The sequence below is a fragment of the Zeus faber genome (assembly GCF_960531495.2).
Source record: "Zeus faber genome assembly, chromosome: 5".
Lineage (NCBI taxonomy): Eukaryota > Metazoa > Chordata > Actinopteri > Zeiformes > Zeidae > Zeus > Zeus faber.
The window spans coordinates 24,401,517-24,426,671 of NC_137192.1; the positions used below are offsets into that span (position 1 = coordinate 24,401,517).

A 25,155-nucleotide genomic window follows, 5' to 3' on the forward strand; every position below is an offset into this window, starting at 1 on the left:
CAGTATATACTGTGTACGCACACACACACACAGAGTGAAGCGGTAGAGTAAAAAGTACATTTGCTTTGAAACTTTAGTGGAGTAAAGATTCTCGGAAACCGAATACACTGAAAGGACGTACAGATACTGGAGTCCAGTAACAAAAGTACCTGCACTTCATTACTTTGCAGCAGTGCGGCGAGGTGGTGGGAGGCTGCAGCAAGACCCCCCACCTGGCGGCTCCACATCACCAGCCCTCAGCGGGTGGGGGAGCGGGGAGGGAGTGAGGGAGGGGGAGAGAGAGAGAGAGAGATGTTCCCTGGTGACGGCACAAAGCCACACAGGCGAAAGGGATAAAATATATGTTTTCACCATTTAATTAAAACTGATTGTCAGAATAATAATATCATACACAAGAAATTGTGCTTTGTGGGTGTTTTTCAAATGAATGAACAGATTATATACACACACACACACACACACTTTTATATCTGAAATATGTACAGACGGCATCACAATAATCACAAAGTGAGTCCACGTCTCAAACGGAGCTTTGACCAACAACCAGGAGAGATATTTCATTTTCCTTTATTTTCTGTTCGATCTGGTCAACTACTTGTGAACCTGTGAAAGCACAAAATGTTTGCGCAGACGAGTAACTTCACAGTGTTTTCTTTTCCCGCGATTAAAATAGTTTCACGTTACCGTTCTGCCTATTTTTGCTGAAAGTCTTGTTGCAATGACTTCTTTAACCCGATGTTGTTGTGATTTAAACAGTAAAACCGCCGCGGCCTTAGCTGAGCTGCTGCTGCAAATTTTTTTTTATTTTTTTTTTAAATACATGACTGTTTAATATGATGTTTCGGCAAATTAAAGAGGAAAATTACCCGGGTAACCATCATAAACCGAGTAATTTGATCCTGAATCCATGTGTAGTGTTGCACCCTGGGAAAGTCTGGAGAAGAGTGAAAGTTGCGCGGCGGTGGAAGACGGTCCAAGCGCCCGGCTCCAGCGTGATAAAGTGCCAGTTTCTCACAACGTTTAAATGTCCCTGAAGCATCGTGACCAATTTAATGAAGACTAAAGACACCGTGGAACTACTCAAGCTCGCTGAATTCCACCCGCTCGCAGTCGATTCATATTAACAAGGACAAGGGGAAAAAAGCACAGCGGGAGAAACGAGAGCGAATCTGCGTCGCCTTGAAAATGTGGTCGAAGAAAAATCCTCTGAATTCTGAGTGATGGATGCATGTTTCACGCAAGGCCTCAAGGCACATTTAACACACGTCTGTGGTGAAAAGCTGTAATTACCCTCGTGCTGCACAACCATATATGTTTATATACAGCGTACGTACCAGTGCCGTCCCCACTGTGCAGTGTCGTCATGGTAACGCATCTGATTCCTACTCCTGCGTGTGGCGGATTACAATCTGCGAGATGAGAGCGGCGTCAACAAGGACCGCGTGCGGTTAGCCGTCACCACGCCGGCGAGCTCCGGCGGAGGGACGTAGGCAAACTAAGTGACAGCGCGTGTTGGAGAGCGGCGGCCGCGGTGACGCCAACGCGGACGCTCGCAATTAAAGCCTGCGTCGGAATTACCCCCCCCCCCCCCCCCCCCCCCCGAGCTCCAGAACGGACCCTGCCGTCACCCCGACAACAAAAAAAAAACAAAAAAAAAAACAGACAAACGGAGAGACGAGACGATCCCCAATGGTATAATCAGCGTCACAATGGCCATTACAGCATGGCGACCGTCAGGACTACATCATCCGCCGCCGCATGGCGGTACAATCACAACCGTCCTCGTCGGTCGCCTCATTCTGAGTTCCGGCGGACACCCCCCCCCCCACACCCCCACCCCCAACCCCACTCATGAGGGTGTGGCCGCTTTCCTCAGAGGGACCTCGTACTTGAAGACCACGCTGAACAGCTTGCCTCCCAGCCGGTCGGCCAGCCAGGAGTTCTTGATGACGGCCATCTTGAGGCTCTCGCAGCTGAGCGTGGCGTAGTAGTTGGTGTGGATGGCGCGGCCCATGCCCTCGATGATCACCAGGTCCGTCTGCCGCTCCCGCACCACGTTGGCCAGGACCTTGTCCAGGCGGCTGGACGGCGAGACAGCGGGACACATGTTGGGGGGGGGGGGGGGGGGGGGTCAGGTTTGCATTCACTGCATTGTCTCGCCGCATTACCCATAATGTAGTACTGCCAGGGACGCGCACTTTGGACTGAATTAGGATTCTATTCAATAAGGATGTAACCATTAACCGTCAAATAGTAAGAATTATTCATCCAGTAGGAAATAATGGAGGAAAAGTATAAGTCATATTTTCTTTTCATGCATCTTACGTGGAACTGCGTTACAGTTTGAAGATGAATGAATGGCTCTCTACTGAGCGCCGTACTGTGGCGCCCCCGTGTGTCTAACTTTTAAGATGTAGATAACGATGTTGAGTGTCAGAAGACCATGACCAAAATATCACATTGCAAACGCTTGAATATTTATGTGAAATTACGGAGAAGATTATCGATAATTGTCGTTGGCGGTTAATTGTAAACAGTGAACTACAAACCATAAATAATTATCCATAGATATTTTTTTATGCACCTATAAATTACCATTAATACAAACAGATTTTCCCAGTCATTGAAAAAATAAATCTGTTAAAAATCTGATGAAACTAGACAACAACTTAATATAAATTCACAATATTGAAATGATACTACTACTACTACTACTACTACTACTAATAATAAAAATAATAATAATAATAATCATCTGAATTGCCCTCAGCAAAAAGACACCCAAGAATCGTGATCATATTGAATCAGTTGATCGAAAAGTTTACATTTGACGAATATACTAATAAATATACATAAATACAACAAGTTGTTTTTAACACAACAAATAGAATAATGTGTTAGTGAGGGTTAGTTAGTTATGTACACTGAGACTGACTCACATTCAATCACATGCTTTATGTGCAGCTTTACACAAGTTATATAGAATTAATACCTCCCCAAATTCCAGACCCATGTAACAGCCCTGACTTCTCACCAAATACAACATTCATGAAAAGGAGAGGGGGGGGGGGGGGGGGAGACAATTCACTGTACGAAAACAGAGAGGGACGCACGCACCTGAGATCCAGGCAGGGTGAACTGGAACCGCTCTGCACCAGAACAAGCCGGTCCTCCTTCAGCCCGGCCCTGAGGAACAGGTCAATGCTTAACTGCAAACAGTCGATGGAAGTCAATGGAAAGCAGAAGACGCATGAGGGGTCATTTGGCTAAATCGCTCATTTTGGGTCAAACACCATGAGAACCAGCGCTCTAACTGGAGGACGCGAGCCTTGCTGCAAATACATCATCGTACAGTTGAGTCAGTCCAAGGAAAACAGAAATGATTATCTTTCAGTTGTTCATCCTACAAAGAAGATTCTGAACCCTACTCTGAATTAATGCATGGACTCAAATTTTGTACTTTTTTTTTTCCTTAAAAATGAAATGACAAGTAAATGCTTTTCAAGTCCTTCATTTCCAATAAATTCATTTAATACTTTTAGGACTTTTTAATAGCTATGACCACATCACAGCTGGTATAAAAAAAAATATATATAAATAATCTAAAACAGATCGAAAAGAATGACAAAGCAAAAAAACAGAACCATTACTTCAAAAATAATAAAATAACTCGCTGGGAGTTCTTGCTTATCTCAAAAAAAAAAAAAAATCAAAAAAAAATAAACACACACAACGTCAATCAAGATTCACGATCAGTTACAATCGTACATGCGTTTTTACACCCCCATTATACTCACTGAATCACTGGATCCATGGCCGCTATCCTTTCAGTCAGTATCTGCAGTTCACCGTTTGTCACGTCGTTCAGCGCTGGACCAGAGTTGCTGGCCAGCACAACCTGAGAGGGAACACCCACACCAGGATGAGACTTCAGATAAATATGGAGTAGGGACGCACGGAGACACGGATACACACGGTTAGACTTCTCGAAGGGTATGAAAGAAAAGCCAGTTGATTTACTTCGACACAGAAGAATGTGCAATGTATCTCATGGAGAGAAGGGGAATTATATAAACTGAGAAAAGCGGTGTATAAACCCACTGTAGTGTTCAGTAGAATGAATGGATTTACAATGAGACAATTCATTAGTTACGGTGCTTATGTTTGACCACAGGAGGGAGCAATTGCCTATCATAACCTGATTGGAACAAACCAAGATTGCCAAATCTTAGTCCAGATTGAGTCCTTGGCTTTCCTGGGAGCCCTGCTCACGTAACTCATTGTTGATTCTGGTTTAAGCCCCCCCCCCCCCCTTTGTTTGACATTCCTCGGTGCAAGCGGTGTCACACCGGACGCACGTCGGCTCACCTCGGTTCCTCGACAGAGAAGCTCTCTGACAAAGGGCATCACCCCAAGGATGATGTCCATTCCACTATTATCTACGAAAAACAAGGCACACTTGTGAGGAGGACCCTGCAAGAGAAAACCGGGAAGGATTGTCTTCAAGCACCGATCAGGAGCACGACGTCAACACATAAGGACATAAGCGTGCAGGAAATTCTAAACTGTTTCATCTGCGTTTTCTCCATGTGCTTCACGTGCAAGAGTGCCACGGGGCTTGGAGCAAATATAATGAACAAAAACTGAAACAAAAGTGGAAAAAATCAAAATAAAAAACATGCACGAAAGACAAATTCAAAATATTTTTTTTAAGTAAAAAAAAAAAAACAACAAAAAAAACAAAACACTTTTCTAAACTCACAAAAAAATTTAATTATAATCAGGTCAATCAAATGGGACAAATTCAACGTTATTTATTTCATTTAACTCTCTTTCATTCTTTATAAATGTTTCCTCCTCGATTCCGTGAACAGCACCGAGGACGGACTCATTTCCACTTAATTAAACGGTGCTGGTGGTTTCGGCCTTTATTTAAGAACGTGATGGTTTGTTTTTTTCCTAAAACCAAACTGAGAATGACCATTCGCAACACAACGCCGTTCTGTACAACAAGTAAAGGTCAAAGTGCATATGAGACGACCGCACCGAGAGGCCCGTTAAATAAAAACACAGACTGACCTTCAGCCTCTCTGTCCACTGGTCATAAGCATCGACAAGCCACGGCCGCACTGAGGGGGGGGAAAAGGACGGAAAGATGTTCAAATTCAGACGGAGCAACTGGCCTGGCACAAACCGTGACAACACCAGCGGTTATTAAGGGATTGTGCTCCGTCTTCATCGCCGCTCGACATTTTAGCGCTCAACCTGCGCTGGAGCGCGCGTTCGTCACTGCGCGCGCGCGCGCGTGCCGAGAATAGTTCCCCTGTGGGAACATTTCCGTACCTTCCAGCTGACGTTTAGCCGCCTCGAACCCAAACTCTGGATCCGACTCCAGAACGCTGCACGTAATGGAGAGAGGGGCAGAGAGAGAGAGAGAGAGAGAGAGAGAGAGAGAGAGAGAGAGAGAGAGAGAGAGAGAGAGAAAAAAAAAAGCAGGTCAAGGATGCAGCCACCGTGTCCAAACCACACAAGCCGGAGTTTGACTGCAGCGCCGTCTGGACCGGAACGGACCGGAACGGACCCGAATCCGCTGCTTGATACGGAGGAAAAGATTGTACTGCATTGTATACACTACAACTATTACATCACATCATATCATATCTTTAATGCACATATCTGTACATACATAGGCATATTCCCTCTATCTATTCCATTTTATTTCATTTTATTTTTATTGTATTTTATTCTATATATTTTCATCTTATTCTATAAGTATACAACTTACCGTATTAGGTTTTAGGAGTCAGTTAGTCCGTCTATTAGAAAGGAATTTATTACTTTTATTTTTTTTCCTAGGACATATTGTGTGCTATCACCGGGTGCGTTGCATTACATTTCACTGCATACATGTATGAAAGTATGTATACGTATGTGACAAATAAAAATTCTTGAATCTTGAATCATATCATGGAGTATCTTCCTCAATTCCCCCGGGATCAATAAAGTCAATTCAAGTATCATCTTAAGATATGTAAATATATTTTATACCAAATTGAAGGATCCATCCCATTGAAACGTCCTCAAATATGTCATGTGAAACCACTCAAAGACAATAAAGAAACAATACAGTATCGAGTCGTCTCCCAGTCAGCTGTCAGCAGAGGACAAAGGAAACCTGAACGCGTGCTGAGCGTTTAGGATACGGACTCAAGGAAGTGGAAACATTTGGCCAGTTTTCTGACACAGATATGGTCTGGGATTATGGTTCTAATAACATGGTGATATAATCGGGAGCATCACAGCAAAGCCATGCAGGTTTCTGAACTTCACAGACTGTTCTTACGGATGTCATCAGCGCGGAGTCATGATATCCGCATCGCCAGCGATTGTTCCTCAAATATCTCTCGCGCGTAAATATCTTACGGACGCACCGATAGTCAAACCAAAATATGATCAAATGACCAATAACGAGATATCCGTAAGACAAAATAGTGATCGCTGACTCACTCGGATACGGCCTTGGCTCCCCAGTCGAAGACGTTCCCGGCCAGGACGCCGCGCACCAGCGCAAACTGCCGCTCCTCCCAACTCAGCGTCTCCAGGGCCTTCACGGCCTTCTGGTAATGCCTGAGAGCCACGTCGTTCTCCCGCTGCTTGATCTGCAGAGCCACGGGGGGAGAGGGGGTGGGGGGAGCGGCGTGAGGAAACGCCGTTTCCCCACTCGCTCTGGACGCGAGAGGCTATTGTTGCTCGGAGAAGGAATTTTATTATTATTATTTTTTTTTTTACCAGCGACAACGCAGAAGAGGAACGCCAAGCTCTGCCGACTTTTCTGCTCAGTTGCTTAATTTGGCAGACTTAAGAAATGTATTGTTTTTGGGACATGCAAAAGGCGGGACTTTAAACAAGGGGTGGTCTCAAGAGAGTAAGAAACAGTGAATACAAAAGCCAAAAATTGACTAAATGCTAAAAATTGTATGAAGTATAAACAGTGCATTTTAATCATTCCTTTATGTTTAAAACGGAAATCTTTGCCGGAATCTGAATATTTGAGGCGTCGCCAACAGCTTATTTTGTATCTAGATTTACACTTGACTTTGTAGATTTTGCACCATTACATATTAAAATGTTTAAATGTATCCTGACAAACCACTTTTTGTACACTCATCTACTTTGTCACATCCCAAATGATTACGCCGAAAAAAAACAAACACATCTACACATCAGCCTGGACGTGAACATTACTCCCCACAATTCCCCAACTGAGAGCACAGGCTCGGCCTCGAAGGGCAATCGCAGGGCGGGAAAAGGGGATGGATTAACAAAAAGCAGAGGAAAGACAGAAGCAGGAGAAGTTGATAGAATTCACTCAGACCTTAGAGTAGGGATCAGGAAAGTTGAACTCGTTTAAACAGTGTTCCCTGGTGTCTAACAGACTCCTGACAGTGAGGGATCCATAAGCACTAGGTGAGAAGAGAAGCACGAAGCTACATTAGCCAGAGAAAGCACCCGCACACACGCGCACACACACACACACACACACACACACACACACACACACACACACACACACACACACACACACACACACACACACACACACACACACACACACACACACACACACACACACACACGTGACATGATGTTGTAAAGATGCTCCTGGTTGTCGTTGTTGTTGTTGTTGTGCAGTTCCCTGGTCAATCTCATCATACGCCTGTTTTTCGCAGTTCATTTTAGGAGGATTTATGTATTTATTTAACCTACAGCAGTGATAAATATACAATAAATGACTGTATGGCTCAACGCTGATGTATGATCATTACGGCTGTTCACTTGCTTTATAGATTGGGTCTAATCCAAGTAGGGCTGGGTATCGAAATTTGAACCTTTTGTGGTATCGACCGGTTTGCATTAATTAAAGTATTGGCAATGTGTGGCAGATAATTCCAATGTATCAAACTTTACCTCTTCAGTGTCAGTGGGCCAAAAATAAAAACTAGACGTTTAGGAAAGTAAAGAGCAAATGTGTTATCATTTTATTTTTGTGAAAGGGATTCCTCTTAACTGAGATTATTCAATTTAAAAGTCCCAAAGAAGAACATAAACGCCAGTGTTTTCATTCCACTCCACCTCTGTTACACCCTGCTAACTTTAATTTTTGAATCAAAAATATAAAATAAGTATTTTTTTTTTTCAATTGCCTTTATCTTGCTCCTTTAGTTCCTGTAATCTTAAATAAAATGGATGCATGTATAACAAATTATTAAATTTAATTAAAATTGTATATATATATAAATGGCCTGGAATTTCAATACCAAAACCTGAGAGATGATAATGAATGTATCAATTAGGAAGCAGTATTGGTATCAGAAGTGGTATCCCCAATGACAAATCCCTGAAGATGCCCAGCGCTACATTCAAGCAGTTGTTGAAGGGTTTGACCAAACCGACAAAGGACAAGTCATATTATATATACTGTATGTATATACTGTTTATATCAAATTCACTCAAAACTAATACTAATACTGCCAGTTATAACAGCAGTTCCAGTATCTGGTTCTGAAGGTTCTGATTACATTTCACTGCATATATGTATGGAAGTATGTATATGTATGTGACAAATAAAAATCTTGAATCTTGAAGACGAGCATCTAAGGCAGAAGACTGAGGACGCGGTTGAGCTGACGATCGAGGATGCAGTTGAGGTCTAGTTCTAGTCTATTTCAGAGCGACGGGTGAGCATGCAGAGAACCGGGAGGCACAGCTTACAAAGGCTGGTGTCGCAGAGTCTGGAGCTTGTGACGGTACTTCTGCCGGAACTTCTCGGCTCTCTCGGCAGCCTCCGGGATGTCCGGCTGGCTGGCCACGGCTCGCTTCACCACCTGGTAAAACAAGGCGAAAGATCGGTAACCTGGGTTACCAGCCCTGTCTGACGGGCACGGGCGCTGAGTAGCAGGGAGGGCATCCCAGTTGCACAAGAACGCCTCGAAAATTAAATAATGCTGAAGTTTAAATATTGATCCTTTTGCTGATGACCCGCTGGAACATCTTGAAGGACCCCTGGGGGTCCCCAGAACCCAGGGGGGTCAAAAGAATTTTGTTTTCATGAGCCCAATTTTAAGTGAAGGGGTGTGAGATATGAAATATGTGACACACCGCATACTCTCGGGTCATTTGGCGGCTTTCGACTTTTTTCTCCCCCCGCATCATTTGAAAGTGGTGAATCAGAGCTTCCAAACAAGGTGTGACTTGTGCAAATCAAGCAAATATCTTTAAAGCTATGACTTGTTAATGACAAGGGTGTGGCAAACCGTCTTTCTCAGATAATCACCTTCAAAGTTTTGCCGAGACTTGCTTCCAGAATGCAAATGGGGTTGGCGGACAAACAAAGCCTCACGGCTAATTAATTTACTGCTCAATGGGCCAATCACAAACAGCGTTGAACAGCGTCAACAACACAAAACAATTATTGTTTTTAAAAAAACTTTTACCCAACAGTAAGAATATACATGTTTTATAAAAGTGGAATTATTTTGAAGTTTAAAAGTACGGATAACACAGCAAAATGTACAGTCTATCAATATTACGAGTCTCGGGAATCTGAAATCTGAAAATCTGAAAATCTGCCAATCACCGACCTCAACGGACTTCATCACGTCATCAGCTTATCCTGTTGTAACAACAGCAGGCGTATCGTCAGTCTCTTCCGGTGGTTCTTGAAAACACTCTGTTTCATCGTCACATTACGGTTGAAATCCGCCGTTTGAAATGTTCTCCAAGTCCGGGAGAACTTCCATCAGTTTCAGTCGTCCAGTCCGCGCTGCTAACACTGACTTGGATCTATCGCACTGGTCAGATTAAGGTCCGAAATATGATTCAGAGCTTCCGCCACCCGCTTCACATAATCCATAACGATACAGAGAAGGAAGTTTTCACAGACAAGTGACACTGGATCCTCGACTTGTTTACGGAAGTGACATCAACAATTCTTACTCGATGGTAGACGTTGGTACACGGCCCCTCCACAACGTTGTCTCCGTTTGTGTGTCAATGTAGTACGATTTAAAGGTTGAACTCGATTAAAACGGTTTCACGTTGTGACTTCACATTACATGGAATATGGAGGAATGATCTTCACCTGGACGCTCGCTTTAAAGGAAACCATCGACCGGCGTTGTTCAGCACTGTTCGGCGTCTCGGTGAGTGAACTGTGTTTCCCCGTGTAATCTAACGGGAATATTTTACTCCACGGTTGAACATTTTTCTACTATTTATAAAACAAACTCGGTTTTGAAAATACATTGAGAGATAAAAAAAAAAAAAAAAAAAAAAAAAACACAAACACACTCGAATTTTCCTCCAACAAAGGTTTTTTCAACGTATTTGACTGCTGCTGGCAATTTTAGAAATGCGCGAGACAGCGGGTTTTGCTGCGGTGGGTCACATCTTAACTTGCATATGACCTGGATATATACTCTAAATTGGTCAGTAATAAGCGGGAACAGGGAAGGAAATAAGGCAGTCGGCGACATTTTCCAACAACGGGCCCTGTGTGCGATGCCACTTACCCCATCCAGGGCCTCCTCAAAGCAGTAAAGCCAGTACTCGCGGGCCAGGGCGTCCTCCGTCAGGTCCATCGTGTCGGGGATGTAGGAGGAGGCGTCCTGCAGCAGCGGCAGGTTCACCAGCTTCCTCTCCAGCCGGTCCATCTCCAGCATGTCGAACTGGAGGCAGAACGCACACCGTGTGGCTCACGTCCGGGACTGTGCTCGCGCCACAGACCCGTGACCATGACTCTGCTCCTCCTACTACCACTGCTGTCTGCTTGGTGTTAGTGTGCACATACAGAGCCAAGCCACTCAGTGTCACCAGTCACTTTAGTGCATCACTTTGTTTCTTAAATAAGAGGGGGGGGGAGGGAAGTCCACTCTGCTTAGAATTCTTTGAAGCCGAGCCAACAGGGAATCTGGGAGGAACCCAGAGTCCAGGAGATAAAGGAGACAAGGCTCCATTAGGTGACATCAACACTGGAAAACTTGACAGCCTCTAGGACTACCAAGGCTGAGTCAACTTCTTACCTATGTTTGAAAGGCCTCAAACTCTGTCGTCTCACACATACAAACAGGAAGAAGTTGATTTCGGTGAAATGATTTAATTCTGCTAACAGACTTTCTAAGACATGAATCTGCCTGTGACGGGTTATTCACATCAGGCAGTTAGAACATGGTGCAGTTCCTCAGGCCAGATAATATAGGAGAGTGGACTGTTCCTATTGAAGAGGACCAAAGTGAAATGTGACTTTAAGGGACACTAAAGGAACACAGACAACTAACTACTGAACACCGTCATTGGACATCTACACACAAGCGTCAAACCAAGTTATTTTGCAAATGAATACCATGGCCTTTACCTTCCTGAATGCCTCTATTATCAGATCTGAGCAGCGATTCACTCAAAGACAAGCCAGTACTTGGGTTGTAAAACAAGACAAAGAACTCTAGTGTGTTCACAGTTGAGGGAAAAGTCAAAGCAAAAAGATAAAAAGGTCCTTAGGTGTGTGGAAACCCCCCCCCCCCCAAAAAAAAAACAGGTGAACGCCACATGTGATGTATAATTGGGTCAAGCGTTTGTGGCTGCAAAGCAAAGTCACACGACCAAACCCAGAAACAAACCATGACACACAAGCGGAGCACCAGCTCGTACTTACTGGGAACTGAAGGGAAAGGTTATGGAAACAGAGGAGAGCGCGGAGAGGAAAATAGAGAAGGAGGACGGTGAGATTTCAGAGACTCATGTATTATCGAAATATGAAGTTTGGAGATTCAACACACCCCCTGTCGATTACATTTCCACAAAATAACTAGAAATAGAGCTCAAACGGCTCATGGGTCTGGGAGGGGGCGAGGACAACACTCAGAGTGAGTTGAAGTGATGTTCAGCTGAGGTCGTATGGGATCCTGGCTTGTATACTGCAGTTTGTGAACTTTCCTTTGTCTGAATTTGTTTGGCTTTTATTTATTTCATAGTATACTTATTTAATTACAAATTATTAAGAATTTACAATAAATAAAACTGACCTTAAACACAGGAGTGCAAACGTTGCGTCTTAAGACATACTTTCAAATGCCACGATTTCTTTCTTTCTTTCAATGTGGACTCACAGTTCCGCTGCGGGCACGTTGCATGGGGTTGAGATCGGGTGAAACGCTCATCAGTCCCGAGCTTCCGGCGTAGTTCTCCCCCCAGCTGTACTGGTTAGGATCTGGACGGAATGAATAAAGACAAGAACAAAGGAAACAATTACGGCTTAAAAGTTGACCAGGGTACTATTTTTTTTTTTGCATATATTTCACCTACATGGTTTGAAGCCACTGCAGAATAATACATGAAATAAGGTTCATACTGTGTGAAGACTTTTTCCTTACTGTCCTCCGCTCCTTTGAGAAACGCTCCAATGGCTCCCAGATAGCCTTCATGTCTCAGGAACAAAGCTTGAACTTCCCCCTGACACAGCAAAAAAAGAACAGCACAGGAGGGTCAATACCAAAAAAAAAAGATCTGCTCTGCCAACAAACTCCTTAACCGGTGCCACGCATCGACGCCTGTGAACACGTGCCTTGGTGAAGTAGTTGATGCTGTAGGTGATGGTGTGCATGGTGACGGGGTGCCCTCGGATGAAGAAGCCCCCAAAATAGACCCTGGACAGGTTGTGCAGCTTGGCGTACAGACACGCCAGCTGCCCAATGTCATTGCTGATCATGTGCAGCAAGCTCTTGGCCATATCTTCTTTGGAGAATTCTGAAAAACGGCAGGAGATCTAGATGACTGTAAATTTACTCACGTTATATTGGGTCCCAATTCTATTCCGTCTGTAACTTAAAAAAAAAACCCCAAAAAACCTGGGTACAGTCGACAAATCATCTGTCAATTGGTCACATCATGAACGACATCATGACGTTTGCAAATCTCTACATTTCGGCATAGTAATGATTTCCCACTGGGAGGAAGGCCGCTCTGCGACAGGGTGAGAAGTCAGTAGTCCCACGCAATGACAAGAAAAAGGAGTGTTGTGTGTGCAATTGTCAGCTGGAATGCAACAGGGCAAGGCAATGACAGACTGAGTTCTTGGTTCTATTGTGACTCTCCAGTATTTTCCCCCGGGCGTCAAATCAGAATAGAGGCAATAACATATGAATGACCTTCAGCTATCCTGCACACACGCACACGCAAACACACACACACACGCTACGATTAACGTAATTAATGCGTCACCTCTGTCAGCAGTAGCCGACTTCCCAAAACTGCTTGCAATCAAATCTCCAGTCAGGCCAAGGGATCCGTAGGATCCTCCGTAGATATCTTTGACAAGCATGTCAACACTAGTGTGCTGGCCTCTGAGAGCCAGCTGTAGCAACTCATCAAATCTCTAAAGGGGAATAAAGAAGATCATGTTTAAAATAGGAGAGTAATAATGGCCGCGGGTTAATGACCTTTTTAATTCTGACACAGAAGACCACAGAGGGATGTTCTTGAAGACACAGCAGCAGTGTTTTCAGTACCAGACATTAGAGAGCAGGCAGCCCATGAATCCTGAATACATCCCCACATAATGCCCTCTGGCAGCAGTGAAATGCGAAAATGACAGAAGCTACCTTTACTATAGCATGTAATTGAAGTATTTCAAGAGAATGATCCGTGGCTTTTTCGGATTGTTTATTGTTTTGTCGACAAAAGGGGTCAATTCAGGAGAGTTGCAGCAGTGTACGGCTTATAACAGACTGACAACAACATATAGAGTTTCAAGCTTGGTATTTGCTTTGCTGGCAGATTGCTCCACATCCCAGTTCAAAGTTTCTTCTTCCGCGTATTTACATATGTTACATGCCGCCTGCTCTTTTAAAGATGCTTATCACTCCCCTCAGCCGCCGATTGAGGACGTTCCTTCCCCCCACGCCCACTGAAGGGACATTTCCAGGGGAAATGCTGCAGAGCGACAGGTTTGACAGATGTGTTGCTAAACCTACCTTTGTTTTGGTGAGCAGCGCCCCGAGGCCCCAGAATGTCCCTCCCCCTATCGAGCTCCCTCCGATGCGCTCAAATTTGTCCTCCGATTCAACCTGTTCAGGAGTAGAGGGTATAATATTTGCTTTGAGAATCAAAAACTTGGTCATTAATAGAGTTGTCCACCATGGGCTACAAACACTATCATCTTAGTAAATAGGATTACAAACTAAATTTACAAGCAAACGTCGCCGCCGGCCAACATCCATCGAGCTAGTGTAAACGGAGCTATGCAGATATTCTCCTGACAGCGCAACAAAACTACGAAAATAAGTAGGCACAACTAAATAGTGAGGACAACGACGAAGATGGACTTGGAGGATTCACTTCTCTGCCGGGGCAGACGGTCAAGTTATTAACGGCAGTGACACCAAGTGCACATGATTACCTCTGACATCGACCACCAACAGAAATGTTTAGAATAAATACCTAAAAACAGGGAAGCATATAATGACACTTTGATTGCAATATTTATTTTGGTCAGGGACCCAACGTTTTAGAATATCCGAACTGAGTTTGGCGCACAGTAATACTTAATGTGTATTGTACTGCAAATGCATGGTATGTGCCCAAACCTGTAACCAATTTTCAGGTCTCCCAACCTTGGTAAAATATGTGGAGTGCCACACCAGTGTCACAGGGAGTCTCTGTGGGGTTTGAGTTCCTGCAGCTAGATGACTCCATCAGTTATTCGCACCGTAGTCATCTCGTAACAAGGCCAATCACATCGTATGTGAGGCTACTACGGCTAAATATATATAGAATACAAATTCAGCTTATTAGGATATACACCTTGAAATGCATCACCTCGTAAAGTTAGGGAACAGGTCTACCAACTAGAGATGCACTGATTGCAATTTTCTTGGCCGATTCAGATTGACCTGCAGATTCCTATTTCCGATCTGCTGTACGTCGATGACAAACACATCCCGTGATCTGATCACACTCACGTGACAGGACAGCTGCACATACAGACTGTTGCTGCAATTTTTAGTTACCACAATAGTGAGACTGTTGATTTTAACACTGTGTACATTATTGTTAATTAGTCAATTTGGAACAATAATAGAACATGAAACTGTCCCTGAGTTCCAATAAAATTGAATATGGGAGTCACCAAGTTTCAGTATAATCTCCACTTCAATCTTTGATGAAAGTCTCTTTCACTTTTAAATGCAAATATACATTTCTATTATATTTATGTGGTACTTGCCATTTCAAAATAAATTGCAATCACTACAAAAAAATAAAAATAAAAAATAAAAATGGCTGACTCTTCTCACTGTTGTTCACTGGAAGTCCTCTTTCGCTCAGCGTGCATTAAACAAACTGAATCAAATCGAACAATTGGTTTTACTGAGTGACTCATCGAAATAAAAGAGCCAAACTTTTCATCACGAGCGCAGCTCCGCTGTGACAGCGAGATTCGCAGTCTGCACAATGTTGGAATATTGCCAGGCGATAAATAAATATATTATCTTATCCCCTTCGTTTACCTTGAAGCACCAATAAACGGCGACATTTTTTCTTTCTTTTCTCTCTATTTTAAGCTTCAACTACGCAACTACGCCACAACATCATGTTGGTATCGGGTTTGACTATCGGAACGTTTTTACAGTACAGTGCATGAGCACAGTATCCTGTGTGTAAATTGGACCGGCACAGAATCAGAAAACATATCTGACACTGATCATCCGATCACCAGTCATGGCCAATTAAGCTGAAAACGGGCTGATGCATCTCACGTTAACTTTATTGATTTTTTTTTTGCGTCGTTTCAGCTGGCATTTGGTAACTGCGTATTTTGACCAAGAATTGCGCAGTTGTTACACAAAATGCGTGCAGGTTGGCAGGTCTGAACTAGGAGTCCAGGGGTAAAAATGTCACATTGAATAGAATTTCATTGTAGAGAGATGCAGCTATCAAATAAGTTTACGTTTATATCCTTGTGTTTCTTTTATTTTTTCTTCTAAGTCACATTTATTTTTCTCCCCCACAATATTCAGATTTCAGATTGACGGTTTTAAATATCAGAATTCTTTTGACAAAACATACAAAGCCCTACTTTTCGACCTTCCAAGTAAAAAAAATGAAATAAAAAAGAAAGAACATTGGCGAGTAATCCTTACCTTGACAATGGACACCCCGGAGCCGATGTTGACCAGCAGATAAGGGAAGATGTCCGGGTGTGTGTTCTGGAAGCGGTACTCTGAGTCAGCGTGCTTGGCGTAGACGAAGGCCTCGTGCGGGATGTTCCTCAGCACAAAGTTGCAGCCCTTGATGAGGCAGGTCATCTCGTCCTCCTTGTCCACTCTGACACAGTGGGCAAAACGGACGGTCCGTTATGTCTTTCTCAGCCAAATGCTGAGTGAGTCTCAAAACCTATCATTCGTATTGACTCGCAACCCAATCACATTGATTAAGACGGAGAACAGAACTGGTAATAAGAAGTCAGACACACAAAAACCCAAAATGCCAATGTATGGCGATACTTTCTCTTGCGGTACGGTATCGATTGTAAGCGCCCTATATCGATTATTTTTAATGACCTTGAACCCAGGTGTGAAATACCCAGCCAAAAGTATTTCAATAACAAGACTCTATGCACTTTGGTTTACCTTGTGTTATCTCTGGTTTATGACCCAGAAACTTACTTGAGTCCAAGTTTCTTCTCGATAAGGTCCTTAAACTTGTGCGCCCCTCCACCCGTGGCTTTGATGACTTTGGTATCGGTGTTGACCAAGTGGTCTCTGATGAAGTCCAAGCACGTTTCAATGTAGGCATTTTCAAACTTGATGAAGTGCAGGCGAGCTGTGATTTCCTCCTGCACAGAGATCTCATAGAGCTTGTCGCTGGCAGCCTCCTGAAGACGCAAGCGGCACAGGAACATTGAGAAACACAACCCTGGACGAGTGGGTCGGCAAATCAAATGAGGATCATTTAATTGCTCACTCCCAAGTTTTTCCCCGTTCTTGCGCTATATCACAGGACTGTGGTATCACAGGACCCGTGTCAGGGCTATACCGAAAGCAACAGTGTCATGTGCCAAACAAAAGCACAGTGAATTGATGTTACACAAAACAGATTAATTACCTTTGCGGTGTGGTCGAATGATCGCACCTTGGCCACTTTATGCTGAACAGTAGAGTAATATGCGAGCTTTGTCAGAGAGCCACCTGGTAACATACGTAAACTTTGTTGTTGTAAAACTCTGCCAGAGTGCAATAACAGGATAGAAATTCACAACAATCATTGAGGAAAGTTTACGTTTAAGGCTGATGTTGACTAAATGGTCAATCGAGAGTTGGTTGTGGAAGTTTTAAAGTGTGTCCTGTAGGGTGTCTGCAGGTATAAGATAATTATGTAATACTTATTTCAGGTGGAATCTCAATGGAATTTAACACTGATTGTCAGACAAATCATCTCTCTCTTATTCAATAAAGTATTGCATGTAAGTATAAACATAAGTACATATATACGGTTATATTTGGTAGTATATATTTTGATACAGGGCATAAACAAGTATTAGGTAGAAACAGGGTAGGTTATGAAAGTGATGATTCTATACATTGTTATTAGAACAGTTTCCTTTAGGTTAGCTAGCAAGGTCAGTGAATAGGAACTGGAATAAATCCAATAAATAAATATGAATCTAATAAATAAATACATACATTAATAAATAAAACCATAACTAATTTCCTACAGAACTGCAGACAGGTAAATACAAATATGTTCTTGGATTTCTCTCTACAGGTAAAAAATAGATAATAGAGTGCATATAAAAGCAATATATGGATAAATACAATCAGACAGAATGTTTATAGATGAAATGAAGACCTTGTGAATTAAGATGTAAGATATATTTCATGGCTTTTAAGGCCTGCTATGTTTACAACTGACTTTTGTAACATTTAAGACATTTTGAGGCCCGGCAGACACCCTGATCGGACCAGGGCTGAAGTCCAGCTTGTTTATTTCTACTTTCAGTGTGTGTGTGTGTGTGTATGTGTGTGTGTGTGTGTGTGTGTGTGTGTGTGTGTGGTGCGTATGTGTGGTGTGTGTGTGTGTGTGTGTGTGTGTGCGTGCGTGTGCGTGCGTGTGTGTGTGGTGCGTGTGTGTGTGGTGCGTATGTGTGGTGTGTGTGTGTGTGTGGTTGTTGTTGTTGTTGTTGTTGTTGTTGTTGTTGTTGTTGTTGCTGCTGCTGCTGCCAATGTGTCGGTTAGCTACTGCACAAGCCGTTGGAAGTGGGCAGGAACACACTTTACACCCGAGTACTAATAAATAAAGAACGGATCCAACCTGGTTACCTATGTCGATGGCGAACCGCTTCGCGTTCTCCAAATTTCGGAATATCTCGTCGGGAGGGAGCGTTATGCTCTTGTCCATGCTGTGGCTGCTCCTGTCAACTCGACCGCATTCCGCCATGGTCGGAACGGGAACGCCGTGACGTCAGCGCGTCCGCGCTTGCGTAGACGCGGCGTGAGTCCCGATTGGACGGCGCGTCCGTCGAAACGGTTGGGGGCGTCGTCTTTGTGCTGCGTTCCACCGATGTCGGAACTCGGGAAAAATACGACCTCCCACCGGGGGGCGAAGCGCAAAACTCCGTCTGAAGTGAATTCGGTTCCGAATTTCGCGGCAGATTGCGTAGGGAACGATTTTTTTATTTTTAATGAGATAACAGAGCTGATGTCACAAAATCATGGCGCCACACACCGTTAACGGTGAACAAAGTTATCCCAGCGTGGGCTTCGATTTTTTTTTTTTTTAAACAAGCCTAATTACGATCTAAACCATAAAGTGAAACCGTCGTTTTCACTTTATGTTAACATGTTTTTTTAAAGCTTGTACAATTCACAAGCTTTGTCAAACTTTAACATATTTCTGCGGGCATACATGCTTTCCAAAAACACAGGCCACTGGGACATATTTAGCTCCGGATGTTCGGACCACCGATCGAAAGGCCGATTTCCGAGTTGCAAAGGAATGCAGCATTGTAAACAACACAGCGTCAAAAAAAATATATATATTGTTTTGTTTTTTTTACAATACTAAATACTAAATATAGGAAGCAATTAATAGTTATTGATTTAGAAATATAACAAGCAGCTAAAAAAATTACATTACGTTTCCAGAAAAAAAAAAAAATATGCGTAACTGCGCCAATTGTTGCTGCTGTTCTCTTCTTTCATTTCTCTCGCCTAACCTTGTGTTACGATATTATCTTGCGTTGCTTAAAGTGCTTTGTCTAACTCGTCTCCTCCCATTTCACCCCATTCGTCGCAGCGACATAACGTTCTAATATAACGACCAGACGTGGCCGAGCCAGCTCCTTCCGGCCAGTCTGAAGACGCGTTCACGTCGCGTGGGGAGAACTCGTCACTGCAGTCGCCCGAGTTCGAGAAGGCGTCGCAGTCGTTCTCCTCGATAAAGTCACACGCAACTCCATGTGGTTGAGATAAAAAAAAAAAAAAAAAGATGCAGTATTAGCACAAAGAAAGTACTGTATTATACCATCTGGCGAGCACTTATCCATAGCGACACTTGTAGTATAAATGATTTGAGCTTGAAAACGTGTCAACTGAACGACGTGTCATGGGTCACATTGATTCATCGGATACTTCTTAAAACGTAAATAAACTCTCAGATCACTGATATATATATATATATTTTTTTTTTTGTGGAATTTAACCGATTACAAAATATTCCCGAAGATTCCGATTAGAAAATCGACCCCCGCCCCCATGAATACCAATATAATACAATGTGTGAGTAACACCCCTTTCCAATTGTACGAAGTACGCACCGTTTAAATATACACCTACATATTCAATTACATACATGTTTTTGTTGTTTGTGTGTTGATGTATTTATTTTGCTTGTATTTTTGCTTCCTTTTTTCATAATTGTAGTTATACTTTATTGATTTGTATTATTTTGTTCCAGCTCTGCTTTGCACGACCGGGATTTTGACTTTACCTCATTGTCGCTTCACTGCACTGTACTTGATGAAGGGGATTTATTATTGATTTATGTGACGAATAAAAATCCCGACTCTTACATCTTGAAAATCCAACGAAAGGTTGTGTTTTAAATGTTGTATTTTATGATGATGATGATGATTATTATTATTATTATTATTATTAGTAGTAGTAGTAGTAGTAGTAGTAGTAGTAGTAGTAGTAGTAGTAGTAGTATTATTATTATTATATTTTTTTAATCTCATTCGAACTATGTTACTTTGTAGGTCAATACGTTTTCTGATTAGGAATGGAAAATGACGAACCAGAACGGTTTTGATTTTGTGTAAATGCAATTTACATTGGAAAATAACCCATTCGAGTTGTATGAAAACAAATCAGTTGTGAGGCGACCCAGGACCAAGAGGTTTTTAACAACTCAAAGCTTCACTTAAAAAAAAAAAAAGGCAAACCGAACGGAGCCTGGACCGGTGAAATGAAACCAATGAACAGAAAATACATTTTCAGACTTGGTGTGACGTCAAGTCATGACGTCTTATGTCTCTTTTCAATCTATTTTATTTTTGCAGGCTTAGTAATGTCATGAATAATACATTTCCGACCTTTGCGACAATTACTCCTCATGTGTAATGTGCGTGACGAAGGTTTCTCAAGACGAAGGTGGGTCACAAATCCTTTATTTGAATGTTTCATTGGGCTGTCTGTGATCTTGACTGACAAGGAAAGTGCGCAGGGAAGACTGTGGTTCATGTTTGTTTATTCAAACAGAAGAACATGATACCTTCAAATGAAGGCAAACAGACGTGATGATACATCACAACAACATATTGGAAAACATTTCCAAAAAACATTCTACTCAAACAGAGTAAAGGTGAATCAGTAAACAGCTGTCTCCATAGAAGACATGGGAAATACTTTTAAAATACATTCAAATAAACAACATGATGCGTAAATGTTATTCATATCAGAAATAATAATTCACAGTGAATTGATCCAGTATTTATAATCACGTAGTAATTAAAGAAGGTTGATATCCAGTCAGGACAATAAGGCTCATGGAGAATAAAGATGAACATTGTCATCATAACCACAGTTCACTACACAGTGTGACATCAGTAAGGTTTACAAAAACCTTTCAATGAAAGGATGGAATAAAGATGTTGATCTTTCAACAGATCAGACTTTGATCATCACAGATTAAACTAGGAGATCAAGGCCATTTTGGTGACATGTTCACACGAGGAACAGAATAAGATTTGATCAATACGATCATCGAGTCCAAGAAAATCCGTTCTCTTCGAACATAAAAGAGAAACCTGCAAGGTTTCATTATTTTCTCAGACAGAAGGACTTTGCGAAAAATATGATTGAAGGTCAATCAATAAAATATAGAAAGGTTTGCTCGGATAAACGGCCTGTCACAACAGACGTTTGATTCAATACGCTGCAAGAAATAGCACAAGATGCTGCTTTGTTTGAATCCCAAGGAGAAATCCTCTTTAAAGAAGTTTGAATATCAAACTATCTCATGATTTAACTTTTACTTTCTGCTTTAAATTACTATGACAGTCAACTTTGACCAACATGGTCAACATGGCCTTGTGTTGCAGCATCAGGCTGTAGGTTTCTACCAGGGCCTCCAGGGGGCGCTGTTGGCTGGACTCTTCTCTTCGGTGATGCTGGTGTGGAGAGGAGAGTTGTTCTGAATCAGAGCAGCCTCACTCAGCCTTGTATCAGAGGATGGCTGCATGTTGTGGAAGTGGTCCAGCAGTCTGCTCTGGGACGGTGTCTTCACCTCATCTTTGCACAGGAAATGGAGCGTCTCTTGGACACACCTGGAGTAACCCTGAGTGACGGCTGATGAAGAGGAGCAGGAGTGCGTTTGTCTCAGGAAGTAAACGGTCATCTCCAGGATGTCTGCTTTCTCCATCTTGGAGTCAGACGGTTGTTTGAGGAACTCTGGACCCAGCAGAGACTTGAGCTGCTCGATGCTGCTGTTGATTCGCTCTCGGCGTAACTTCTCCACCTGTGGTTTTCTGAGCTGCAGAGAGAGAAACATCGTCATGAGCACATTGAATGTTCAGTAAAGCTTTAACTTTTCAAACTGATGTGAATAAAAAAAGTCACTGTGAAGTTGAGTCTTGAATTTACCTTGTGAGTCAGAGTCAGATCCTCCTTCGGAGAAGTCCTTGCTGAGGTGATTGTAGGTGCCATGTCTGTCAGCCATCTCTGGGCCGTAGAGGTCTCTGTCGAGAGAATCTGATCTCTCCTGGCTTCAGCTCTCCTATATATAGTCCCCAATCTGCATATGAATGTGTGGGTCTTGGTCTGGTTGCAGTTTCCCACAGTCTGAACCAATCAGAGATCGAGGGAGGACAATGAGGAGTACGGAGCTGCCATATGCTGCATGTTCTTAATTCTAGGGGACAATAGTTAGATCCCAGGGGAACAGGTGGAGGGCTGAGGGCTGATGGAGTGAAACGCTGTGTGAATCTGGGAAAGTAGCCTGCAGATCTTTAGTCTAATGCTGGGATCAATGACTTTGGTCAAGCGTGTGTCCATCATCCCATGACACACACTTCTGATAATGAAAATACTCCTGCTTCTAAGTGTGTTGAGACTGCGATAATACACTTTTTAATGTCAATAAGTAAACACTTACTGCCAAAACCTACAGCAGGTCAATTACTTAGATAGTTTACCCTTAAATTATTATTATTATTTATTTTTTAAATTGATTTATTTTTTATTTTTTTTAACCTGTGCTGTCAGTATGCTAGGCATACAGTACCTTTAAAATCGATGTCGACAATTACTTTTCGTAATCTAATTTGTGTGTTTATCAGAAACATACTATTTTTTGGACCATCGATAACTCAACTTCGATATTCAAAATGATTTGCCTTTTTTAAATTGTAAATCATGGAAGGTTTTTTGAGAAAATGTTATTCACAAAGAATTGCACATATTTCGTCACTAGAATGATACGACCCACTGCTGTGTGTCCAGATGTAGCAGATGTTTATTAACCACTAGTCAGTGTGAGTAGAGAGAGAATCTGAGTTTCCCACACTGACTCCAGTGTTCTGTGGTCACTGCCTGACAAAAGGACATTGAATGGACCTTTAGTGATGCTCCATTCTCTGTGTTGCACCAGAGACACACCTCTGATGTCACCAACCATCTGGAGGGAAAGAACCCCATTGGCTGGATCTGAAGGAATGTATTATTTGAAACATAATACAAAAAAACCCCAAAAAACCCCACTAGGACTTCAGTAAACTGCTCGATAAGAGAACTATTTTAACAACAGCAAACAACATCAATAACAAAAATCTGTATCCATAGCTCTGTTGCTTTCGGTTGAAGCACCAAGCTTGAGGGTGGGGTGTGGGGCAGCTCCTTCCTGAAGTGTGCCAATTCCCCTTTGAGAATAGCGAGGTTCCTGTGGGGCTCATGATGATGATAACACTGAAATGTGACTTCACTCTCCAGAGCTTTCCCACACTCTGCCCATTGACAGAGCTTCCACTGAATGACGGGAGTGTGCCTTGTTTAATGTTAATTCTCCTGCGCGCAAGCAGTGGCCGTCATCTGTTTTGGGGAAAGCAACAGGGAGATTTTGTATGGAACCAGCAATTCCCAGAGGAGAAGGTACTCAGCAGGAACAGTGAATTCTTGAAGCTATCAAGCATTTGTTTACAACCAAATTCATTCCAATGCGTTGTTTTCAATATCACCAATTTCTGGTGATGACGCCCCGTAGAATTCTATATCAGATCGATTTGGAAAGTTGGAGGTACAGATCTGCTTTTCAAAGGGAAAAACAACGAGACGATTATGATGTTGATGTTGCGAGGGACAGTGAGCGTGAACAAAACATGAATTTGGAAGTCGAATGGAAGTACATAGACATTTAGAATTATAAAGAATCTTAAAAACACAAAGTTCTGTCTTAGGTTAAAAGTTCTGAGTCTCTTGTCGCACAGGGAGTGAGGTTTCACTGATCGTTCCACACTCTCTCTCTTAACTGTTTTCATTAGAGAGACGCTAGGTGTGTGTTAAAATTTTTCTTGGAATAAAGTAGACATAATGAAGATCATATAATAATGTATGTAAACAAATGCAATTCACACACAGAGTATGAGAACATTTTGATTCATGGAAAAATAAATGAGTTAAGAGAATAAAGTTTGCGGTTCATGTTTGTTTATTTAAACAGACTGAATGTTTCATAATGATATATTTCCTTCAACTGAAGGCAAATATATGTGATGACACATCACAACAACATCTTGGAAAACATTTCCAAAAAACATTGTACTCAAACAGAGTAAAGGTGAAACAGTAAACAGCCGTCTTCATAGAAGACATGGGAAATACTTTTAAAATACATTAAAATAAACAACATGACGAGTAAATATTACTCTTCATATCAAATCTCAAAATTCTCAGGGAATTTGAACATTTAAAGAAACAAAATGATCTTAAAACTGATCCAGTATTTCGCATTTATCACATAGTAATTATAAGGGGTTAATATCCGGAAAATAACGCTCATGGAGAATAAAGATGAACATTGTCATCATAACCACATGTCACTACACAGTGTGACATCAGTAAGGTTTACAAAAACCTTTCAATGAAAGGAAAAAACAAAGACGTTGATCTTTCAACAGATCAGTCTTTGATCATCTCAGATTAAAGTATGAGATCAAGGCCATTTTGGTGACATGTTCACACAAGGAACAGAAAAATATTTGATCAATTTGATCATCGAGTCCAATAAAACAGGTTCTCTTTTAACACAAAATAAAAAAAGTTGCAAAGTTTCATAATTCTGTCGGACAAAAGAACCTTGCAAAAAGTAAGTTCAATGTCAATCTATAAATCAAAAAAGGTTTCTCAGATAAACACTGCCACAGACATTTGATGCAATACGTTACAAGAAATAATGGAAGAGGATGATTTGTTTCATACAAGATCATCTCTAAACAAGTTTGAATACCAAACTATCCAAACATTTAACTTTCACTTGAGGCTGTACGATGACAGTCAACTTTGACCAACATGGTCAACATGGCCTCGTGTTGCAGCATCAGGCTGTAGGTTT

The 25,155-nt window shown here is 42.2% G+C and overlaps 2 protein-coding genes across 2 annotated transcripts; both read right to left on the reverse strand.

The window, feature by feature from the left end:
• Positions 1-1,849: 1,849 nt before the first annotated feature.
• pank4 (pantothenate kinase 4 (inactive)) lies at positions 1,850-18,884 on the reverse strand (the record flags this gene model as incomplete). Its single annotated transcript, XM_080001060.1, has 19 exons — positions 18,372-18,884; positions 17,158-17,240; positions 16,719-16,927; positions 16,194-16,377; positions 14,028-14,120; positions 13,276-13,429; positions 12,620-12,801; positions 12,429-12,507; positions 12,165-12,265; positions 10,572-10,727; positions 8,773-8,885; positions 7,376-7,463; positions 6,508-6,659; positions 5,344-5,399; positions 5,080-5,129; positions 4,369-4,473; positions 3,798-3,898; positions 3,118-3,186; positions 1,850-2,081 (listed from the first exon to the last, which is right to left on the reverse strand). The coding sequence occupies exons 1-19, from the start codon at positions 18,487-18,489 to the stop codon at positions 1,850-1,852; spliced, it is 2,325 nt and encodes a 774-aa protein (XP_079857186.1). The 5' UTR covers positions 18,490-18,884.
• Positions 18,885-21,669: 2,785 nt separating this feature from the next.
• Positions 21,670-22,312, reverse strand: LOC307230625 (transcription factor HES-5-like; the record flags this gene model as incomplete). The annotated part of the gene is made up of 2 exons (XM_080001061.1): positions 22,194-22,312; positions 21,670-22,083 (listed from the first exon to the last, which is right to left on the reverse strand). The coding sequence occupies exons 1-2, from the start codon at positions 22,254-22,256 to the stop codon at positions 21,670-21,672; spliced, it is 477 nt and encodes a 158-aa protein (XP_079857187.1). The 5' UTR covers positions 22,257-22,312.
• Between the last annotated feature and the right edge of the window lie 2,843 nt (positions 22,313-25,155).